The sequence below is a fragment of the Bombina bombina genome, chromosome 7 (assembly GCF_027579735.1).
Source record: "Bombina bombina isolate aBomBom1 chromosome 7, aBomBom1.pri, whole genome shotgun sequence".
Taxonomy (NCBI): domain Eukaryota; kingdom Metazoa; phylum Chordata; class Amphibia; order Anura; family Bombinatoridae; genus Bombina; species Bombina bombina.
The window spans coordinates 522,210,701-522,235,675 of NC_069505.1; the positions used below are offsets into that span (position 1 = coordinate 522,210,701).

Genomic DNA, 24,975 nt, shown 5'->3' on the forward strand with positions numbered 1-24,975 from the left:
ATCAGGGGGGAACAAGGAGTTCCCTAGCGATGGACGAAGTGACCAAAATCATTCTATGGGCGGAGTCTCACTCCTGCCACCTGTCTGCTATCCACATCCCAGGAGTGGAAAATTGGGAAGCGGATTTTCTGAGTCGTCAGACATTGCATCCGGGGGAGTGGGAACTCCATCCGGAAATCTTTGCCCAAGTCACTCAACCGTGGGGCATTCCAGACATGGATCTGATGGCCTCTCGTCAGAACTTCAGAGTTCCTTACTACGGGTACAGATCCAGGGATCCCAAGGCGGCTCTAGTGGATGCACTAGTAGCACCTTGGACCTTCAAACTAGCTTATGTGTTCCCGCCGTTTCCTCTCATCCCCAGGCTGGTAGCCAGGATCAATCAGGAGAGGGCGTCGGTGATTTTGATAGCTCCTGCGTGGCCACGCAGGACTTGGTATACAGATCTGGTGAATATGTCATCGGCTCCACCATGGAAGCTACCTTTGAGACGAGACCTTCTTGTTCTAGGTCCGTTCGACCCACTCCAGCTGACTGCTTGGAGATTGAACGCTTGATCTTATCAAAGCGAGGGTTCTCAGATTCTGTTATTAATACTCTTGTTCAGGCCTGAATGCCTGTAACCAGAAAATTACCACATAATTTGGTATATCTGTTGGTGTGAATCTGCAGGATTCCCTTGGGACAAGGTTAAGATTCCTAAGAGTCTATCCTTCCTTCGAGAAGGATTGGAAAAAGGATTATCTGCAAGTTCCTTGATGGGACAGATTTCTGCCTTGTCTGTGTTACTTCACAAAAAGCTGGCAGCTGTGCCAGATGTTCTAGCCTTTGTTCAGGCTCTGGTTAGAATCAAGCCTGTTTACAAAATTTTGACTCCTCCTTGGAGTCTCAACCTAGTTCTTTCAGTTCTTCAGGGGGTTCCGTTTGAACCCTTACATTCCGTTGATATTAAGTTATTATCTTGGAAAGTTTTGTTTTTGGTTGCAATTTCTTCTGCTAGAAGAGTTCAGAATTATCTGCTCTGCAGTGTTCTTCTCCTTATCTGGTGTTCCATGCAGATAAGGTGGTTTTGCGTACTAAACCTGGTTTTCTTCCAAAAGTTGTTTCTAACAAAGACATTAACCAGGAGATAGTTGTGCCTTCTTTGTGTCCTAATCCAGTTTCAAAGAAGGAACGTTTGTTGCACAACTTGGATGTAGTTCGTGCTCTCAAATTTTACTTAGCAGCTACTAAGGTTTTCAGACAAACTTTGGCTTTGTTTGTTGTTTATTCTGGTAAACGGAGAGGTCAAAAAGCAACTTCTACCTCTCTCTCCTTCTGGATTAAAAGCATTATCCGATTGGCTTATGAGACTGCCGGACGGCAGCCTCCTGAAAGAATCACAGCTCACTCCACTAGGGCTGTGACTTCCACATGGGCCTTCAAGAACGAGGCTTCTGTTGATCAGATATGTAAGGCAGCGACTTGGTCTTCACTGCACACTTTTTCTAAATTTTACAAATTTGATACTTTTGCTTCTTCTGAGGCTATTTTTGGGAGAAAGGTTTTGCAAGCCGTGGTGCCTTCCATTTAGGTGACCTGATTTGCTCCCTCCCTTCATCCGTGTCCTAAAGCTTTGGTATTGGTTCCCACAAGTAAGGATGACGCCGTGGACCGGACACACCTATGTTGGAGAAAACAGAATTTATGTTTACCTGATAAATTACTTTCTCCAACGGTGTGTCCGGTCCACGGCCCGCCCTGGTTTTTTTAATCAGGTCTGATGATTTATTTTCTTTAACTACAGTCACCACGGTAACATATGGTTTCTCCTATGCAAATATTCCTCCTTTACGTCGGTCGAATGACTGGGGTAGGCGGAGCCTAGGAGGGATCATGTGACCAGCTTTGCTGGGCTCTTTGCCATTTCCTGTTGGGGAAGAGAATATCCCACAAGTAAGGATGACGCCGTGGACCGGACACACCGTTGGAGAAAGTAATTTATCAGGTAAACATAAATTCTGTTTTACCTGCAAGTATTTGTTCATCCTAAAATTTGTGTTATTCAAATAAATATCTGTTTCTTTTCAATCTACATGGCTTCTACTAATCTTCATTTAAAGCAACTGTTCCAGATAATGAGGCTCTCACAAAATATCCTGAGACAAAACATGGCAGCCTAAAACATACCAGGTTTTAAGAATGTGTCTGCTTGTGTGTCAAATGTTTTAATAAATCATCTGAGATCCATATATCCTGGCAAGTCTGTAGCCCTCAATGACTGGAGTTGAAATGATCTATTCTATATTGCTATAAGAGTATGTCAATTTTAAGACACATATCTATGTACATAGACATATTAGTGTCTCCTAGTTCGGGACAGCTGACAAAAACAGTTGGGCCCTGCTTAAGAAAGCATACTATAATATGTTCTAGATCAGAACATAGATTGTCCAAGATCAAGTTGATCCAGCTATGTTCTAGAACAAAACACATATAGATTTGGTGGCACAGCAGACAGAGACCAATTTTTCTCAATAAGCAAACCAAGCAAAGGAAGATCCACAGCATTTGTTTACAGATTATAAAATCCATCTTTATCATATAAGTTTAAAAAAAAAGACACTTCACAGACAGATAGCATCAAACGCCACCACCTCAATGGGGTGGGTCCTGACGTGTTTCGACTGATGGCGAAATCGTAGGATACTCCCATTTCATAAATCATTCCATTTATATGATCTTTTTAACCATGTGTTGTTTTTTTAAAATTTATTTTAAAACCAATATGTCAAAGAAAGGATACAGAATTATCGCCTTTCAAGGCAGAAAAATTGTAAAATTACAAGAAATAAACACAAAATTCATGTATGCTTTCAAATTAGACAATGAAAATAAACATGCATATATCTATGGTTTTACAACACATTGCTGGGGGTTTTATATTTTTATGGTGTGCTAACAAAAACAACAACCTATATCTCAACGGGATATTGTTATATAGATTTAGTACTTAACCAATTTTCTTTTTACCCTTTCTCTTCTATACTCTCTGAACTCTCCTCCTCGCCTCCTTTATTATAACATAGTAACATAGTAGATGAGGTTGAAAAAAGATCGAAGTCCATTGAGTTCAACCTATACAAATCTAAAATACTTACAAAAAGCTCCAGTTAAGCTTAAATAATACAACTAAAAGGTGTTGCAGGAGATTAAATTTCCTTTCCTCCAACCTTAAATTGTGACCTCTTGTCACAAACAATTTTCTTGGAATAAATAGAGCTTCTGCCATCTCTGTATATGGGCCTTGAATATATTTATATAAAGTAATATAAATATTTATATTTATATAAAGTAATCATGTCACCTCTCAAGCGCCTAGTTTGGCTCCTCATAGCTTAAATTCTCCATTCCCCTTATTAGCTTTGTGGCCCTTCTCTGAACTTTTTCTAGTTCTGCAATATCTTTGTTTTGCGATCGGTCCCCAGAACTGCACTCCATACTCAAGGTGAGGTCTTACCAAGGATTTATATAGTGACAGAATTATGCTTTTGAATCAATGCTTCTTTAAATACATGCTAGTATCTTATTAGCCTTTGTAGCAGCTGCCCTGCATTATGCACCCATCTTTAGCTTGTTATCTATTACTACTCCCAAATCCCTTTCCTTCTCTGTTTGGCTAAGTCTTGTCCCATTTAAATAATACGTTGCCTGCTTATTTTTACTTCTAAAATGTAGAACCTTGCATTTTTCTGTATTAAATCTCATTTTACATTTACCTGCCCATACTTCTAATTTTTGCAGATCCCTTTGTAACAAAAGTTCATTCTGCTCTGACCTAATGACCTTACTTAACTTAGTATCATCTGCAAAAATCGAGATGTCGCTATTTAATCCTTGCTCCAAGTCATTTATAAAATTATTAAAAAGAACAGGGCCCAGTACAGATCCCTGGGGGACTCCAGTGATTACCTTTGTTCAATCTGAGTATGATCCATTCACTACTTCTCGTTGCTCCCTATCTTTTATCCAGTTATTTATCCATGAGCTAACATTTTCAGCTATTTCCAGTCTCTTAATTTTGTGCATTAATCTCTCATGTGGCACTGTATCAAATGCCTTTGCAAAATCTAAGTATATTACCCTTTCTCTATATTTTTCCCCTTTATTTATATCTTTATCTATCTATATTATTCCCCTTATCTATATTTTTACTTACTTCCTCATAGAATCTAATTAGATTAGTTTGACATGATCTATTTCTCATAAAACCATGCTGATTTGAACTCATAATCTTGTTTACACGAATGTGCTCATCAATAAAATCCCTTATAATCCCTTCAAATATCTTCCCCACTATTGATGTCAGACTAACTGGTCTATAGCTTCCTGGATCATCCCTGCTTCCCTTTTTGAAGAGTGGCACCACATCAGCTTTACGCCAATCCCGGGGTACCATGCCTGAGGATGAGTCTTGAAAAATTTAGAGTAGAGGTTTGTCTATAACAGTGCTAAGTTCCCTTAACAGAAAAAAGAGTAGTTAGGAGATATAGCACAAAGAGTGCTTAAACCTATATAAGTTTATCTCTGAGAAAAAAACTAATGGTTTACGTATATTTTAATATACTCAGAAGAGAAAAGTATCTGGCTTTGTAGAATCAAAGTATTTAAAGTGTATCTACATCTGTGTGTGTCTCAATTTGTATGTTCCAATATAGAAAAACACAGTTAGAGTGACAATATAAAATGCATTTATTATATTAAAACATTTAAAATTAGATTATCTGAATATTTTGAATAATATGGATAAAAAAGGGGCGCGGTCGGCCGACCTAATAAGCTAAAATGTTCAGGGTACCCCGCTAGTTAAAAAAGGTGACCTAAATCTCTATTGTCGATTGAAGTTCCGTATAATAGAATCAGTAGATTGTCCCAGTAGTTTTTATATCCTTATCACTGTTTGGTGTGTAACACAGTTCTTTCCAAGTTTATATATCCATTACTGATAACCGGAATTTTTTTGTCTGATTTTGAGACGTTTTCTCCTTTTTAATAATAGGAATATCCGTAAGGTGTTTAAAATGTAAAAGTCAATACTTACTGTCTGCTGTGAGATTACCACGCAAACCGGTCCTGGAGCCTGTCAGTAGTCTTCCTTTGTATCTGCCGTTTAAATGTAACCGGTCTGTTTCCCAGAAGGAATTCCTCTATACTGTTCCTCGGCTCTGTGCTCCTGCGTGTGCTCACTACGGTCAGAGCAGTGTCTTTGAGTATCCTCGATACATTGTCAGCGGTTGTCAGCCTCAGCAGTTAAAACACTGTGTCTTTGTGTCTCCAAATGTCCTCGGTATGTTATCAGCAGTTCAAGCTACGCGTTTCAGCCGTGTAGTCCGGCCTTTTTCAAGCGTTTCAGCTGTGTAGCTTGAAAAAGGCCGGACTAAACGCTTTATCTCCTAACTACTCTTTTTTCTGCTCACTACACTTGATATTTAAATGGGGAATATCACAGGAGATTCAGCTTACCTAACTTTACTAGCAGCGCAAGAAAGATTTTACCCAACTGTTTGCACCTAAGTTCCCTTAACACCCTTCTATTTACCTTAATATTATCCATTTTTTCTGATATCCTCTATACATAACCCAGTTAATGGTATGGGCTGGCATGTTCATTTGTCCATTGGTTCCTCTCTTGTGTATACTGAAGAAAAAAACTGGTTTAGTACCGAAGCCTTCTCCCTGTCACTGTTAATCATGCTACCCTCCACACATTTTAATATACCTACTGTATATTGTTCTTCTTAGATTTTTTGCTATTTATGTACTTAAAGAACCTTTTAGGGTTAGACTTAGAATCCTTTGCAATTAATTTTTCATTTTCAATTTTGGCTAATTTGATTGCTTTTTTGCATGCTTTGTTATATTCCTTATAAATATGGTATTTTGAGTCTTTACTATTTTCTTTGAATAATTTAAATGTCCTAAAATTTTTCCTAATTTTTCTTAACACATTTTTATTTAGCCACATTGGCTTGGATTTTTTATTTTTATAACCATATGGTATTTGTTGATATGTATATTTAATTTAAAGTTTTAAATGTTATCCATTTATCCTCTGTATTTTTATTAGAGAATACTTTGTCCCAATTTATGTTATTTAATGATTTCCTTAAATCGTTGAATTTTGCTTTCTTAAAATTAGAAGTCTTAGTTAAACCATTAAGACACTGCATAAGAAAAGAGATTTCAAATGTTGACCATATTATGATCACTGTAACCCAAATGTTCTTTGACTTCTATGTTTGATATTATATCTGTATTGTTTGATAGCACTAAATCCAAAATAGCTTTACTCCTAGTTGGCTGCTCTATTAATTGTGACAAGAAGTTATCCCTGAGAGCATTTAAATATCTGTCCCCCTTAGGTGAATTACTAGTTTCATTATGGGAGAGAAAATAAAAAAAAAAATAGAATGGGGGGTGGAACAACTTTTAAATTAGAGTCAGAATATCCTCCTCCTTTCCCCCCCTCCCCCTATCCCCCATTCGCCCCCGCACTCTCCATCTCAGTCTTCCCAGGTGCTAGGAAATCTAACTGTTAACAGTGCCACTCTGAAAAAGTCAGATTTCCTGAATGGGTAGATTATCTGTTTTTTAAGTCTTTCTGTAACCATTTCTGGAAAAAAGAGCTAACCTTTTTCTCCTGGGGTAGATTAACCTCAAATTGCTCCAAATTAAGCTGTAAAAGTATTTTATTGTTAAATTCTTTCATAGTCTAACTATTTTTAGATTTCCAGGATCTCAAGATGATATTGCGTCCAATTAGTATTACAGTATTAGAGCTGGATTTTCCCTATCCTGTATTTTATTGAGTAAAAAGAAAATATGCTTGGCATCTAACTCAATCTTTTTCTCGAGGTATCTGGTTACCCAGTGATTTACCCTGTTCCAGAATTTTTGTATTTTCGGACAAGACAAGATACAGTGTCTGAGATCTGCCTTCTTAAATAAAGGGTGTATCAGTAATACTCCCTGCAGTTTTATGTAACCATAAAATTTCTGATTTGGATAAATTGATCTTGTATCCTGAGAATGTACTATAATCTTGGATAATTTCCAATAAAGTAGGTATGTTCTTTTTAGAATTTTCAATAAATACCAACAGATCATCTGCATACAATGATATAACTACTTTTCTACTTCCCAAAAACATAAATTATGCTTACCTGATAATTTTATTTCCATCGAGCGGAGGAGAGTCCACGGCTTCATTCATTACTAGTGGGAAGTAAGAACCTGGCCACCAGGAGGAGGCAAAGACACCCCAGCCAAAGACTTAAATACCTCCCCCACTACCCTCATCCCCCAGTCATTCTGCCAAGGGAACAAGGAACAGTAGGAGAAATATTAGGGTATAAATGGTGTCAGAAGAAAATATAAAATTTAGGTCCGCTCATCGGCGCTACGGGCGGGAGCTGTGGACTCTCCTCCCCTCGATGGAAATAAAATTATCAGGTAAATATAATTTATGTTTTCCATCTAAAGGGGAGGAGAGTTCACTGCCTCATTCATTACTAGTGGGAACATATACCCAAGCTCTAGAGGACACTGAATGAAACCGGTAGGGTAAAAGGTGGACCCTTAATCTGAGGGCACCACAGCCTGTAGAACCTTTCTCCCAAAAACCGCTTCCGCAGAAGCAAAAACTTCAAATTTGTAAAACTTAGTGAAGGTTTGCAAGGAGGACCAGGTAGCCGCCTTGCAAATCTGCTCCATAGAAGCCTCATTCTTGAAGGCCCAAGATGAAGCTACCACTCTAGTGGAATGAGCCGTAATCCTTTGAGGAGGCTTATGACCCACTGTCTCATAAGCCAAGCGGATCAGGCTCCTCAGCCAAAAAGACAAAGAAGTAGCAGAAGCCCTCTGACCCCTGCGCTTCCCTGAATACACAACAAAAAGAGAGTTAGATTGTCTGAAATCCTTTGTGGCCTGAAGATAAAATTTTAAGGCACAAACCATGTCCAGATTATGAAGTAACCTCTGAAGAAAGATTAGGACATAAGGAAGGAACGACTATTTCCTGATTGATGAAACCCCACACCAGTGCAAAGAACAGCCTTATTCGCATGAAACACCAGATAAGGGGGTTCGTATTGCAAGGCCGCCAGCTCAGAAACTCTGCGTGCCGATGCAATAGCCAACAGAAAGAGAACCTTCCATGATAGAATCTTTATGTCAAGAGAATGCATAGGTTCAAACGGAACCCTCTGCAAGACCTTAAGTACCAAGTTTAAGCTCCAAGGGGGAGCAGACTGCTTAAAGACATGCCTGATTCGAGATAGGGCCTGAACAGAGGATTGTATGTCAGGGAGATCAGCGAGTCTCCTGTGTAACAGAACAGACAAAGCCGAAATTTGCCCCTTTAGGGATCTAGCGACGAGACCCTTCTCCAATCTTTCTTGAAGAAAGGACAAAATCCTAGATACCCTCACCCTGTGCCAAGGGTAGCCATGTCTCACACCAGGACAAGTAAGTCCTCCACACCTTATGATAGATGCGACGAGTGACCGGCTTTCTTGCCTGAACAAGAGTGTCAATCCCATTTTCCGCAAAAACCCCTTTTTGCCAAGACTAAGCGTTTAATCTCCATGCAGTCAGCCTCAGAGAATCAAAATTTTGATGTTGAAAAGGACCCTGTTCCAGCAGATCCCTGTGACAGGGTAACCTCCACGGCGGAGAGGATGACATACCCACCAGATCCGCGAACCACGTCCTTCTTGGCCATGAAGGAGCAATCAGAATGGAGGACGCTCTCTCCTGCTTTATACGCGCCACTACACAAGGAAGAAGCGGTAACGGAGGGAATAAGTATACTAGACTGAACCCCCAAGGCATCACCAAAGCGTCTGTTAGCTCCGTCTGGGGGTCCCTTGACCTCGATCCGTATTGGGGAAGCTTGCAGTTCAATCTGGAAGCCATGAGATCGATCTCCAATGTCCCCCATCTGAGACAGATCTCCACAAACTATTCCCCCGGGTGAAAAGTCTGCCTGCTGAGAAAATCTGCCTCCAGCTGTCCACACCCGGGATGTGGATCGCAGAGAGCGAACAGTTGTGGGTCTCTGCCCACTCCAGTATCCGAGACACCTCCCTCATTGCCAGGGAGCTCCTCATGCCTCCCTGGTGGTTGATGTAAGCCACCGAGGTGATATTGTCTGTCTGGAACCGGAAAAAGCTGAGGTCTCTCAGATGAGGCCGCGCCTCTAGAGCATTGTAGATCGCTCGAAGCTCCAGAATATTTATTGGAAGAAGGGACTCTAAGCAAGACCACTTCCCTTGTGCCATCCTGGCACCCCAAATAGCTCCCCATCCCACCCACTCGCGTCCGTAGTAACAATCTCCCAGGACGGTCTCCGTAAGGATGCCCCCATGGACAGATGATCTGGGCGGATCCACCAGGAGAGGGAAAGCCGAGTCCCCACATTCATGTGTATCGACTGCGGCAGATCGGAATGATCGCCGTTCCACTGTCTCAACATGCACCATTGAAGAGGTCTGAGATGAAATCTGGCGAATGGAATGATGTCCATGCGGGAAACCATGAGCCCAACCATTTCCATGCACTGAGCTACGGACGGTCTCGCTGTAGACTGAAGGGCAAGACAGGTGGACGCCATCTTTGCGCATCACTTGTCCGTGAGAAAGATCTTCATGGACACCGAGTCTATGATCGTGCCCAAGAACTCCACTCTGGTACTGGGAACCAGAGAACTCTTCTTGAAATTGATCCTCCAACCGTGAGATTGAAGTAACTGCAGCAGGACCCTGGTGTGGACCTCCGCCAGATGGTATGACGGCGCCTGAACCAGAATATCGTCCAGATAGGGCGCCACCGCAATGCCCTAGGATCTGGCCACTGCTAGTAGGGCCCCCAGGACCTTGGTAAAACTCTTGGGGCCCTTTCCAGACCGAAGGGGATAGCCACGAACTGGAAATGCTGATCCAGAAAGGCAAATCTGAGGAACCTGAAATGGTCCCTGTGAATTGGAACATAAAGGTAGGCATCCTTCAAATATATAAAGGTCATTATCTGCCCCTCTAGGACTAGGGGAAGAATGGATCTGATTGTTTCCATTTTGAACGATGGAACTGACAGAAACTTGTTTAAACATTTGAGGTCCAGAATTGGGCAGAACGTGCCCTCCTGGAGTAATAACCTAGACCCCGCTCTGCCTGGGGTACTGGTACGATAACCCCTAGAGCGGAGAGATCCCACACACAACCCAGAAAGGCCTCTCTATCTTTCCAGCCTTAAAGACAAGTTTGACAGAAAGAATCTGCCCCTGGGCGGAGAGGACTTGAACCCTATCCTGTAGCCTTGGTCGACCACCTGCAGAACCCACGGGTCCTGAACATCCTGCAACCAGGCATCTAAGAACAGAGACAATCTGCCCCCCACTCGGTCCGCAGACCAGTCGGGAGCCGTCCCTTCGGCGGGCTTCTTGTGCTGCTTAGACTTGTTCCAAGCTTGAGCAGGCTTCCAGGCACCCTTGGATTGGTCCGCTTATGCGATGGGCTCAGCGCGTTGTGCCTTATCCCCATGAAAGGGACGAAAATTACCACTCTTAGGCTTTGCCTTCTTATTCTGGGGAAGGAAGGCACCCTTCCCTTCTGTAACCGTGGATACAGACCTGGACCGAACAGGATCTTGCCCTTGAAAGGCAAAGACAACAGCCTCGTCTTAGAGGTCATGTCCGCGGACCAAGATTTTAGCCACAGAGCTATGCGTGCCAGAAATGAAAAACCTGACACCTTGGCATTCAGGCGGATAATCTGCATATTAGGGTCACGAATGAAAGAATTGGCCACCTTTAGGGCCTTAATCTTTTCCTGCACCTCTTCGAAAGAGGGTTCACCCTCAATCATATCAAATAATGCATCGCACCAACATGACGCAGCTCCAGCAACCGCGGTTACCGCTGCTGCCTGTTGAAAAACAAACCCTGTGTGTTGAAACATCTTTTGCAACATGTTTTCCAACTTCTTATCCAAAGGCTCCTTGAACGAAGAACTATCCTCTAAAGGAATCGTTGTGCGCTTAGCGAGCATGGAGATGGCCCCATCCACCTTGGGAATGGTCCCCCACAACTCTAGCTGGGCCTCTGGGATGGGGAAAAGCTTTTTAAATTGAAAAGAAGGGGAAAAGGAAGAACCTAATCGCTCCTACTCATTCTTAAGAATGTTCGCCATCTTGACAGGAACCGGGAAGGTCTGGGGAACCACCCTGTCCTCGTAAACCTTATCCAACTTAGGAATGGAGGGCTCTTCTGGTAGTCTGGGTTCTGGAACCTCTAAGGTAGCCAGCACTTGCTTTAACAAAAAACGCAAGTTCTCCATTTTAAACCGAAAACCGGGTTCCTCCGTTGCCGGAGGTTTAGATGACGCGGACTCTGACCCCAAAAGGGCCCCTTCGGACGTGTCGGATTGGGCCTCGTCATCGTACCACCCCTCTGGGGCGTCCGATAGACACAACTCCTGGGTCGGGCCGCTATGAAAAGCTCTACGTTTGCGCTTAACAGAACGAGGCATAGCATGGGTCACCTTAGCGACTGCTGTTTTAAGCTGGTCCGCAAAGCCCGGCAGCCAAGCAATTTCCCCCGAAGGTGTAACAGTCAGACCCTGGGCGCTGCATGTGGTATAGGGGATGCCAATGGGGAACGCACCTCACGGGACGGAGACCCCTCAGAGGTGGAAGGCTAAGTAGTGATAGACATTCTCTTATGTTTGGAAGTCATAGCCTTCTCAAGGCATGTGGAACACAGTTGCGCAGGCTGGTCTACCAAAACCTCACAATAAACTCAGGTATAAGACTTATATAAAGAGGGAGTACCCTCTAACGCGTCAAAATCCTTCATAGCTTCTTAGAAAAAAAGGACTAGAACAGGCACCTTTATAACTACCAATGGCCAGGGCACTCACCACCTCCTATGAACCGGACTCAGAAACCGCTTTGTCTCCTCCATTGCAGATCAGACCGGAAGTGAAGAAGCCCTACCCGGTCACAAGGATGACTACGCAGGTGAGAAACCTGTCAGTTCCACAAAAATGCCAGAGCCGCGTCCTCGCACATAACACAGCAATCACATAATAAACTTATCATGTACATACCCCCCTGCTCAATAATCCCCTCATAGGAATATTACCCCTTGATTATATAAAGATAAAGGCGCCACACTGTGGCCCTGCTTCTGTGTTATCATTATGTAAAAATGAAATAATCTTACTAGAATCTACGCCGTGGAACAGGAACACGGCCCTTCAAGTGTGACAAGTAGTAGCTGCGCTCTTGAGATGGACTTGAGAGAAGAAAGCAATCTGCAAAACTCGTCCACGACGATTGCTAAAGGAGCTGTTAATATGAGTCGGGATGGTGTCGCAAAGGGAAGCTCCCCCTGCAACCCGGGACTCTAACGTTCACCCAGGCCCTCAAGTTGAGAAGCTTAAAGGGCTACTTAAACTCCTGTCCCATAGTGAAGGGTAGAACCCCTCATAAGAGACCTCTGATATCCTGGCACCTCTCTGCCACCTCCTGTGACGAAAGGCAAAGAATGACTGGGGGATGAGGGGAGTGGGGGAGGTATTTAAGCCTTTGGCTGGGGTGTCTTTGCCTCCTCCTGGTGGCCAGGTTCTTAATTCCCACTAGTAATGAATGAAGCCGTGGACTCTCCTCCCCTTTAGATGGAAAATAAGCCTTCAAGTTCCATCCTTAAAAGGGTCGCTAAGGGCTCTATTGCCAGGTTAAACAGTAATGGTGAAAGAGGGCATCCCTGTCTCATACTTTCATGATCTTAATTTTAGTAGATATTTGGCCATTCATTGATAAAACCGAGCTTGGGTTGCTGTAAGTAGTCTGGACAAAGTCTGCAAATTGTCCCGTAAGCCTAAAATTATCAATATATGTGAATAAGTGATCCAATGTAATTGAATCCAAGGCCTTCTCAGCATCAATAGTGATAATGGTGGCCTGTTTCCAATCATTAGATTTTCCTTTGTTTATTAACCCAATAGTGTTCAATTAATGATAGTACCCTTTGCATGTTTTTCGTGGGGTTTCTTCCTGCCATAAAACCTGAGTGATCTGTATGTATTAATGGGTCTAGTACTAGTTTCAGTCTGTTAGTAATTATCGAGGTCAGGAGCTTGTAGTCATTGTTTAGCAGGGAAATCGGCCTATAAGAATCAACTTTCTTAAGTATCAGCGTAATAATTGATGAGGTAAAATAGAGAGAGTGCATGCTATTTTAAATATAATATTGATTAAAGAGAAGTTGAAGTGTTGGTGAGATGGAATCTTGAAGTATTTTGTAAAACTCTATGAGGAGCTGGTCTGTCTCTGGGGCTTTGTTTAATGCTGCTTTTTGACATATATAACAATATCTTCCTGGGTGATAGGTGCATTTAACAATTCTAGGCTCTCTTGGGATAATTTAGGCAGTAGTGCTATTAGTGCTATGTGTATATTCCCTGATAAAATGAGTGGAATATCTTGTTAATCTCTTTGGTTGTCACAAACCTTCCCTCATTATTTTTAATGGCCCCTATGTAATTTTTCTTTTTGCAAGCATTGGCTAGGTGAGCGAGCCATTTTAATATTTTTGCCAGAGAAGTTAGAGAAGGCAGCTTTCAGTTTAAGTTCATTTTGTTGCTCCTTTTGATGTATGAAGCTATCTCTATGGGTCAATTTATTAAAGTATGGCGGACATGATACGCTGTAGCGTATCCTGTCCGCCAGACATCGCTGAATGCGGTTCAGCATACGCTGTCCGTATTCAGCATTGCACAAACAGTTCTAGTGAACTGCTTGTGCAATACTGCCCACTGCAAATTTGCGGCCAATTGGCTGCTAGCAAGGGGTGTCAATCAGCCCGATCGTATAGGATTGGGCGGATTGCTGTACGCCGCCTCAGAGGTGGCGTATGAGTTAAGGAGCAGCGGTCTATAGACTGCTGCTTCTTAACTCCTGTTTCCGGTGAGTCTAAAGGCTCATGCGGAAACAGGATGAATTGGCCAAATTCAGCCAATAATAAATTGACCCCTTGTACTCTTAGCTTCTTGATATTTCATCCATAGTCTAGTATCAGGGTGATCTATATATTTCCCATAGAAGTGTTTCTAACTACACTGTTCAGTACAGATTCTCTGGCTTTAAACATTTTTTTCCATTTAAATAGCATGGCTTTAACCTCGCCCCTAAAGAAGACTTTCGCTGCTTCCCAGAATATTTCGATTTTGTGCAAGTATGCCTTATTGTTATTATAGAACTCTCCCCAGTCTCCTAAGCTCATGCTGAAACTGACTGTCATGTATCAGATACTTAGGGAAGAAGAAATTGTTGTTCCCGTTTCCCATATTATTTTTACATTTAATTTGCAACGTATTGCACGCATGATCTGAGAGATATATATCTTTAATGTCAGATTCTAAGTCCATGCAAAGCATATTTTCGTTCAGCAGGAAAAAGTCTATTTGGGAGAATGTTTTATGTGACTTGGATTCGCACGTGAATGTGCTGCCATCTGGGTTATGTATGCTCCAGATATCTTTGAGTTTGAGTTTTTTACAAAACTTCTCAAGAAACTTGGCTTCTTTATTATATCGCCTAGGGGTCGCTACCTTCATTCTGTCTAGTTTAGGGTGTAGGTCATATTAAAGTCACCAACCAAAATTAAATTTGCATCAATATATGGTAATAACTCGATATATAAACTATCCCAGAATTATATCTCTAATTGGTTGGGGGCATAAATATTGCATAAAACATATCTAGTTTTGGCAATTTCAAATTGTATAATCATGAAGCGTTCTCCTTCATCTAAGTCTTGGGAAATTATTTGCACGTTAAGTTCTTTCTTAAATAAGCAAGCTACACCTCTCTTTCTCCTATCACATGAAGTAGCTATCACTTCCCCGATCCATTTTACTTTAAATGTGTTCATTTCTTGCATACTCAAGTGAGTCTCTTGAATAACTGGAATGTCAGGTTGGAGTTTTTGGAGATGGCTAATTACTCTTTTCCTCTTAATCTGGGAAGTTATACCTCCCACGTTCCAGGATACTATCTTTAAATTTGTACCCGTCATTTTGTTTAGTAAACTGGTAAACGAGGGAGGTATAACACTGTTTTAGCCCAGGGGCCGGGACAAATCATGATGCATGGACATATAAAAGAGAAGGGGTGAGGGAAAGGACGTGGGTGGGTGCAAATAGGGAGAGAGAGAGAGAGAGAGGAAGGGGGAGGGAACAAAACAAACAAAGAAAATTCCCATAAAAATAATAAAATATATACAAATATATAAACTGACTTTTAGAATTTATAAAAAAAATATAGACATCTCGCGAGCAACAGTTCACTATTCCTATTCTCTTCTCCATATTGGGTCTTTATATGGTTATATTTTAATACTATTCCTGTTTGCCTTTTTTAAGATTATTCGCATAATCTTTTGCTTCCTGATATGTATGTAATAGAACAGTTTCTGAGTTGTGAGTGATTGAGTTTAGCTGGATCTACAATAGTAGCTTGTATGCCCATATTAATCAAATGTGAGCATATTGGAGAAATGTGACGCCTTTTATTAGAGGTGTCCATGGAGAAATCCAGGAATAATAGGATATTATTAACACCTAGTTTAAAAGGATTTTTTTCCTGTATTGTCTCAGTGGATTAGTTTTATTTTGGAAATCCAAGTATTTGATTAGTACTGTTCTTTTCTTATCTTTATCTCTCCCTTCCTCTCTAGGAACCCCTAATCTGTGTGCTCTTTCCACTGAGAGAGAATTATTTTGTCTCTGTATTCCTAGTTCTTTTGGTAATGTCACTGATGTAAAATGTATAAGATCCTGATACTCTGGTGTTTCGGGTAAGCCTATAACCCTAAGGTTATTCCTGCATGACCTATCTTAAAGTTCCTCAGTTTTATTCTGTAGGGACTGAATTTTATCTTCCTGGCTTTTGATAGTTTGATCGTGTGTGTTTGTGAGGTCTTCCAAATCTGATATTCTGCCTCTTCAATTCTAACTGAGAATTCTCTTACTTCTGATGTTAAAGGGACATAAAAACCCAAAATTTTTCTTTCATGATACAGACAGAGAATACAATTTTAAACAACTTTCCAATTTACTTCTATTATTTAATTTGCTTCCTTCTCTTGTTATCATTTGCTGAAAGGTTTTTCTAGGCAAGTTCAGGGGCAACAGGTAACCTAGGCTCTAGCTGTTGATTGGTGGCTGCATATATATATTGATTGTGATTGGCTCACCCATGTGTTCAGTTAGAAACCAGTAGTGCATTGCTGCTCCTTCAACAAATGATACCAAGAGAATGAAACAGATTAGATAATAGAATTTAATTAGAAAGTTGTTTAAAATTGTATTCTCTATCTGAATCATGAATTTTTGGGTTTCATGTCCCTTTAGACTATCGAATTGGGGTATCATTGCGTCCATAATTTGCTTGCCTAAGTTTTAAGGATCAATTACCACTTGTGGTGTATTGGGTTCTATTATATTATCTAATGAAGTGTCTGTGATGTTTCTAGTCTTTTTATCTTTATGTTTGGGGGCCATCCCTGGTGATTTAGATTTAGGGGCATATTTATCAAGTTTGATGACCCGTGTTTCCGGCGAGCCTACAGAAGTTATGAAGCAGCGATCTAAAGACCACTGCTCCATAACCTGCCCGCCTGCTCTGAGGCAGCAGACAGACATCGACAGAAATCAGCCCGATCGAATACGATTGGCCGCGAATCTGCAGGGGGGCGGCATTGCACCAGCAGTTCACAAGAACTGCTGGTGCAATGATAAATGCTGATAGCGTATGCTGTCAGCATTTATCGAAGTGCAGCGGACATGATCCGCAATATCGGATCATGTCCGCTCGCACATTAATAAATAGGCCCCTTAGTGTTGTTAATATGTTTGTCCATTCGTAGGGGACTGTGAGATTACTCGTGAAGAAAGTGAGGGGGGGGGGAGAATATCAAAAATTAAAACAATAATGAATAACAATGAATAAGAGAGTAAAAATGTGAAAATATATTAGGAATGTTACCCCGCTATTTTAGCCTAGGTAGCTGCGTTCTGCCACTTATATGCTTTGAAGTGGTAATATAACTTCCCTATATTCAGTTTGTCAACTTATAACCTTTTTACCTCAAACTTCGGACACAGACAGCGTAAGCTATTAATATACAATCTTTCAGAATATGCTGAGATGCAGTAAATAAATGGTTTTTTTTTTTTAACTTCTTACTTCTTTATATCATCTATAATCTGTTCCTAGTTGGCATATAAATCAAGTACCTGGTTAATCCTTTCTTTATATTGGGCAATGCCCACAAACAGTATATAGAATATAATCGTAGGTTTTATACAGCATGTATAAAATCCCTGTGACCACAGACTGTGGCCACTGGTCGTTTATGTTATCAGAGACCTAGGCATACAGATATTACACCTTATTTGTGACCACAATACACTACTTTGAACAGTTGGGATATCTATTAGTTAATGAGAGAACCCAATCTTTGAATTTCCCTCTGCTTGATATCTATCACCTCCCAAGGGGGTTGTTATCTATTAGTGAGCCATGATGATAGTATATTTTAATGCAGTGGGTGCACCTTCTCTGCAGATATATATTTCTGCTTCTTATAAAACCTGGAGGTAGTTCTTAGTTAGGATATGAAACTACTGATATAAAACTCCATTCAGAGTCTGCAGTACCCAACATTCACCTTTGTTATCTCCTCCTAACCATGTGTTGTGGTGTGCTACCTATTTATATATAGTATCAGAGATCATATATAGTGAACAAACCAATAATAAAGAAAATCCAAATTACTGCTTAAAACCCCACAAAGATTTTTAAAATGAATGTGGTCATACTTTAATTACATCACTCCTAGAAAGTGAATAAGTCATACTCCAAGTTGAGCCCCTTGGGTAATCTGGTCTACAATTTGCAGATCCAAAACACCTTGCGTTTCTCCAAGTCAACTCCTCTCTTAGGAGGAAAAACTTGCTCTATGGCTTTCCATTTAAAGGAACTGACTTTTTATGATGAATGTGCATGAAATGTTTCACTATGGGAGCTGTTTATCCTCCCGTTCTGATATTTGATAAATGGTCTCTGATCCTTGAGCGTATACCCCTTGTTGTTAAACCTACATATTGTATTGAACATTTTATGCATGTGATAAGATAAATAACATAAGTTGAAGAACATAGCCCTATCTTATCTTCTCTTGCACCAAGTTAACTTGTTGTTTGTCAGGCTTTTACCTATGTCTATGATGGGTTTTCAACTGCGATTGATTCATTCCAGTAGTTGAAGGATAATATTCTAGACCACAATTAGAGAAAACTGTTCATGTCCTTTCTAATGGACAACAAAGGTTGAACTCACCTTCTAAGATACGTGAAAATGGCTCAGGGCAGGTTGATGGGATGGGGAGGGTTAGCTTATTCATGGCTACTCCATATGCCACAGCCAAGGCATCAATTTCCCGGTACGGAACTTCCCCCGTCAGCAGCTCCCACAGGAGTACCCCAAAACTGCAAAAGACACAAAGATATGGCCTACTGGATATATAGACAAAGGGTTCTAGTCTAAAAGGATTGATGAGGCCTTGATAGAAATGAGAAAGGTTGGATTGGTAGAGAGATAAGAGACATTAAAGTAAATTGTTTATGTGCACAAAAATAATTTACCGCTATCATTTTGTTAGCATGATTAACAAGGTTTTACAACTCAAGAGCAGTTCAGGCTTGAAAGTCTGGCAGAATTCATGTTCCACTTCTCCTTTGCTATAGCCAGTTAGGGACAGTTGTACATTTTACATAAACATCCATTAACCCTTTGAGTGCTAAGCACTTTCCCACCTGGGTGCTAAGCTGATTTGAGGGTTTTTTATTTTTTTAAATATATATTTTTTTTAACTTTTGTAAAAAAAAATTCAGATCCCAAGACTTATACCGTTGGAAAGGTTAGGCGATTACCTTTCCAACGGTGGGTTTTGGGGGCCTGTAGCTGAGATACAGGCTTCTAAGCAGCATGCCCCCTTTCCCTATACTTGTCATTCTGATTTTTAAATAAAGTTGCACAGTGACGTCATCACGTCATTGCGCGTGACATCACCACGCAAAACGTGAAGCCCCGGCCTGTCACTATATAGGCCCGATCGCCGGGGTAGGAGCCCCCAGATCTCCCTCAAGGTGGGAGAGTGCTAGCGACGGCTCTGAGACGTTGTTAGCACCTGACTGAGACAATTTGCGACGGCTCAGAGCCGTCGTTAGCACTCAAGGAGTTAAAGAAAGGAATAGCTCCGAAAAATAAATATATTTTATAAGGATTTGACCGTAACACAGAAGGTTTCCAAACATTGTTACCTCCAAACATCACTGCTTTTGGAGAATAGAGATAGACGGATGACTTCCGGAGCCATCCAAGCATAGGTTCCAGCCGCGCTCATCTTGGTAGTTTTTTGCCACTCTCTAGCCAACCCAAAATCTGTGATCTTCAAAGTTTTGTTAAACAAATCATCATTCTCAATCTTCTCCAAAATCAGGACTGAGGAAAGAAAAAAATATTGTGATGTTATATCACATGACCATTACTGGGTGCTTGGTCCAAACATTTCACAAGATCACATCTTCTAGTAGCACAAACAAGTTATGTCAATTTTTTTCTTAAAGGAACATAAAACCCCAAAAAATGATTTCATGATTCAGATAGAGCATACAATTATAAACAACTCCCCGATTTAATTCTATTATCAAATTTGCTTAATTCTCTTGGTATCCTTTGTTGAAGTAGTACCAATGCACTACTAGGAGCTAGCTGAGCACATCTGGCGAGCCAGTGAGGCATATACGTGCAGCCACCCTAAACCTACCTAGGTATGCTCTTCAGCAATGGATACCAAGAGAACTAAGCAAATAGGATAATTGAAGTAAATTTGAGAGTTATTTAAAATTGTTTGCTCTGTCTGAATCATGATTTAAGGAATCAAAGAAATTATGTGGAAATATGAAGTGTATTGTATAGAAAAGGAAGTGTGATACAGACAGGATAGAGCTATAGGACATGGAATATTTCACTTCCCCCTGCAGGGTGAGAAAGGAGAAAGTAATGGGATCTGTCTTACCCCTGTAGGGTGACACAGTGACACAAACAGTATCAAGCAAAGAGTAAGATGATGACATCAGGGTCAGGGAATAAGAAGTGTGTGTAGTATGTGTGTGTGTATAGCGTGTGTGTAGTATTTGTGTGTGTATAGCATGTGTGTGTATAGTGTGTGTGTAGCGTGCGTGTAGTATTTGTGTGTTTATAGCGTGCATGTAGTATGTGTGTGTTTATAGCGTGCATGTAGTATGTGTGTGTGTATAGCGTGCGTGTAGTATTTGTGTGTGTATAGTGTGTATGTAGTATTTGTGTGTATAGCGTGCGTGTAGTATGTGTGTGTGTGTATAGTGAGTGTATAGTGTGTTTATAGTATGCGTATAGTGTGTGTGTAGTTAGTGGATGTGTAGTATGTGTGTGTATGGTGTGTGTAATATGTGTGTGTATATAATGTGTTTTTTGTGTGAGTGTATAGTGTGTGTGTGTAGTGAGTGTATAGTGTGTAGTATGTGTATGTGTGTAGTGAGTGTATAGTGTGTAGTATGTGTATGTGTGTAGTGAGTGTATAGTGTGTGTGTGTGTGTGTGTATGTGTGTACTGTGTGTTTGTAGTTAGCGTATGTGTAGTGTGTGTGTAGTATGTGTATGTGCAGTGAGTGTACAGTGTGTGTAGTGAGTGTATAGTATGTGTAGTATGTGTGTATACTGTGTTTTTAGTAAGTGTATAGTGTGTGTGTGTGTGTGTGTGTAGTTAGTTTATGTGTAGTATGTGTGTAGTATGTGTGTGTGCAGTGAGTATAGTGAGTGTATAGTATGTGTGTGTATAGGTTGTTTCTAGTAAATGTGTATAGTGTGTGTAGTGAGTGTATAATGTGTGTAGTATGTGTGTGCAGTGAGTGTATAGTGTGTATAGTATATGTGTGTATAGTGTGTGTGTAGTATGTCTGTGTGAAGTAAGTGTCCAGTGTGTGTTCAGTATGTGTGTAGTGTGTGTGTGTGCAGTATGTGTGTATAGTCTGTGTGTGTAGTGAGTGTGTATAGTCTGTGTGTGTAGTGAGTGTATAGTGTGTGTGTAGTGAGTGCATAGTGTGTGTGTAGTGAGTGCATAGTGTGTGTGTAGTGAGTGTATAGTGTGTGTGTCAGTGTGTAGTTTGTGTGCAGTGAGTGTGTCTCTGTGTGTGTAGTGAGTGTGTGTGTGTGCAGTGAGTGTATACTGTGTGTGTCAGTGTGTAGCATGTGTGCAGTGAGTGTATAGTGTGTGTGTCTGTGTGTAGTATGTGTGCAGTGAGTGTATACTGTGTGTGTCAGTGTGTAGTATGTGTGCAGTGAGTGTATAGTGTGTGTGTCTGTGTGTGCAGTGAGTGTATAGTGTGTGTGTCAGTGTGTAGTATGTGTGCAGTGAGTGTGTGTGTGTGCAGTGAGTGTATAATGTGTGTGTCAGTGTGTAGTATGTGTGCAGTGATTGTGTATGTGTGTGCAGTGAGTGCATAGTGTGTGTGTCAGTGTGTAGTAAGTGTAATGTATGTCTGGGGAGAGCTGTATCACTCTACCAGGACAAGTGTATTGTATGTTTATGAATCATGTCAAGTGTATCACCAGCCAGAGGTGATAGGAATTCCAAAAATCCAAACTTTTTAATATTTTAATAAATATATAAAAAAATTATATTTCTTGCTGCCTGTAAGTCACAACCTGTGTTCTAAAATGCAAATAATAGTCTATATTTATTTAAAACAACTACTACTACCTGTCTGATTACAATACTGTAATCTCTTTCTGAGGGTATCATGTATACAAAAGTATTAAAAATTATATAAAACTGTCTTTAGGTTGCATGTACAAGCTATATAATGTAAATATTGCCTAAATGACATAAGATATTGTTGAGTACACTTGGCCCCATTCCCCCTTACAAACTGTCCCATTTTACAGATGCAAATATTCCAAAATCCACCTGCGTGTGTGTGTATATGTTTGTATATATATATATATATATATATATATATATATATATATATATATATATGTGTGTGTGTGTGTGTGTTTATGTGTATAATATACAGTATCTCACAAAAGTGAGTACACTCCTCACATTTTTGTAAATATTTTATTATATATTTTTTATGTGACAAGTACCATTAGATCTGGCAAATGCAGGATTTAGGCTTGTTGGTATGTATTTCAAAATTAAGTCAGCTGTAGTGTAAACTGAACAGCTTTAAGTTAACCTGTCTCATTTCAAACACTGAGCAATCTTAGATTTAGAGTTCTGCGGCCAAAGGGGTGCGTTAGCTACGCATGCTTTTTTCCCCCCGCACCTTTTAAATACCGCTGGTATTTAGAGTTCACAGAATGGCTGCGTTAGGCTCCAAAAAAGGGAGCGTAGAGCATATTTAACGCCACTGCAACTCTCGATACCAGCGGTGCTTACGGACGCGGCCAGCTTCAAAAATGTGCTCGTGCACGATTCCCCCATAGGAAACAATGGGGCTGTTTGAGCTGAAAAAAAACCTAACACCTGCAAAAAAGCAGCGTTCAGCTCCTAACGCAGCCCCATTGTTTCCTATGGGGAAACACTACCTAAGTCTGCACCTAACACCCTAACATGTACCCCGAGTCTAAACACCCCTAACCTTACACTTATTAACCCCTAATCTGCCGCTCCCGCTATTGCTGACCCCTGCATATTATTATTAACCCCTAATCTGCCGCTCCGTACACCGCCGCAACCTATGTTATCCCTATGAACCCCTAATCTGCTGCCCCTAACACCGCCGACCCCTATATTATATTTATTAACCCCTAATCTGCCGCCCCCGCTATCGCTGACCCCTGCATATTATTATTAACCCCTAATCTGCCGCTCCGTACACCGCCGCAACCTACGTTATCCCTATGTACCCCTAATCTGCTGCCCCTAACATCGCCGACCCCTATATTATATTTATTAACCCCTAATCTGCCGCCCCCAACGTCGCCTCCACCTACCTACAATAATTAACCCCTAATCTGCCGACCGGACCACACCGCTACTATAATAAATGTATTAACCCCTAAAGCTAAGTCTAACCCTAACACTAACACCCCCCTAACTTAAATATAATTTAAATCTAACAAAATAAATTAACTCTTATTAAATAAATTATTCCTATTTAAAGCTAAATACTTACCTGTAAAATAAACCCTAATATAGCTACAATATAAATTATAATTATATTGTAGCTATTTTAGGATTAATATTTATTTTACAGGCAACTTTGTATTTATTTTAACCAGGTACAATAGCTATTAAATAGTTAATAACTATTTAATAGTTACCTAGTTAAAATAATTACAAAATTACCTGTAAAATAAATCCTAACCTAAGTTACAATTAAACCTAACACTACACTATCAATAAATTAATTAAATACAATACCTACAATTATCTACAATTAAACCTAACACTACACTATCAATAAATTAATTAAATACAATACCTACAAATAAATACAATTAAATAAACTAACTAAAGTACAAAAAATAAAAAAGAACTAAGTTACAAAAAATAAAAAAATATTTACAAACATTAGAAAAATATTACAACAATTTTAAACTAATTACACCTACTCTAAGCCCCCTAATAAAATAACAAAGCCCCCCAAAATAAAAAAATGCCCTACCCTATTCTAAATTAAAAAAGTTCAAAGCTCTTTTACCTTCCAGCCCTTAAAAGGGCCCTTTGTGGGGCATGCCCCAAAGAATTCAGCTCTTTTGCCTGTAAAAGAAAAATACAACCCCCCCCAACATTAAAACCCACCACCCACATACCCCTAATCTAACCCAAACCCCCCTTAAAATAACCTAACACTAATCCCCTGAAGATCATCCTACCTTGAGTCGTCTTCACTCAGCCGAGCAGCGATGGAACCGAAGTGGACATCCGGAGCGGCAGAAGTTATCCTCCAAGGGGCGCTGAAGAAATCTTCCATCTGATGAAGTGATCCTCCAGTTGGCGCTGAAGAAGTCTTCCATCCGGGCGATGTCATCTTCCAAGAGGCGCTGAAGAAGTCTTCTATCCGGGCGATGTCATCTTCCAAGCGGGGTCTTCAATCTTCATCCCGCCGACGTGGAACATCCTTCTTTACCGACGGACTACCGACGAATGAAGGCTCCTTTAAGGTAGGAAAAATCTGATTGGCTGATGGAATCAGCCAATCAGATTCAAGTTCAATCCGATTGGCTGATCCAATCAGCCAATCAGATTGAGCTCGCATTCTATTGGCTGATCGGAACAGCGGGGGCAGCAGATTAGGGGTTAATAAATATAATATAGGGGTCGGCGGTGTTAGGGGCAGCAGATTAGGGGTACATAGGGATAACGTAGGTGGCGGCGGTGTACGGAGCGGCAGATTAGGGGGTTAAAAATTTTTAATAGAGTGGTGGCGATGTGGGGGGACCTCGGTTTAGGGGTACATAGGTAGTTTATGGGTGTTAGTGTACTTTAGAGCACAGTAGTTAAGAGCTTTATAAACCGGCGTTAGCCCAGAAAGCTCTTAACTACTGACTTTTTTCTGCGGCTGGAGTTTTGTCGTTAGATTTCTGACGCTCACTGCAGCCACGAATCTAAATACCGGCGTTAGAAAGATCCCATTGAAAAGATAGGATACGCAAATGGCGTAGGGGGATCTGCGGTATGGAAAAGTCGCGGCTGCAAAGTGAGCGTTAGACCCTTTCCTGACTGACTCTAAATACCAGCAGTAGCCCAAAACCAGCGTTAGGAGCCTCTAACGCTGGTTTTGACGGCTACCGCCAAACTCTAAATCTAGGCCTTAGTCTT

At 40.8% G+C, this 24,975-nt stretch overlaps 1 protein-coding gene across 1 annotated transcript in view; it reads right to left on the reverse strand.

The window, feature by feature from the left end:
• Nucleotides 1-24,975, reverse strand: part of MAP3K10 (mitogen-activated protein kinase kinase kinase 10) — a 58,161-nt gene that overhangs the window by 22,132 nt on the left and 11,054 nt on the right. Inside the window, exons 3-4 of the mRNA XM_053721793.1 lie at nt 19,425-19,605; nt 18,442-18,590 (exon numbers count right to left, since the gene is read on the reverse strand). Coding sequence (XP_053577768.1) covers nt 18,442-18,590; nt 19,425-19,605 — 330 coding nt within the window. The remainder of the gene's footprint in view (nt 1-18,441; nt 18,591-19,424; nt 19,606-24,975) is intronic.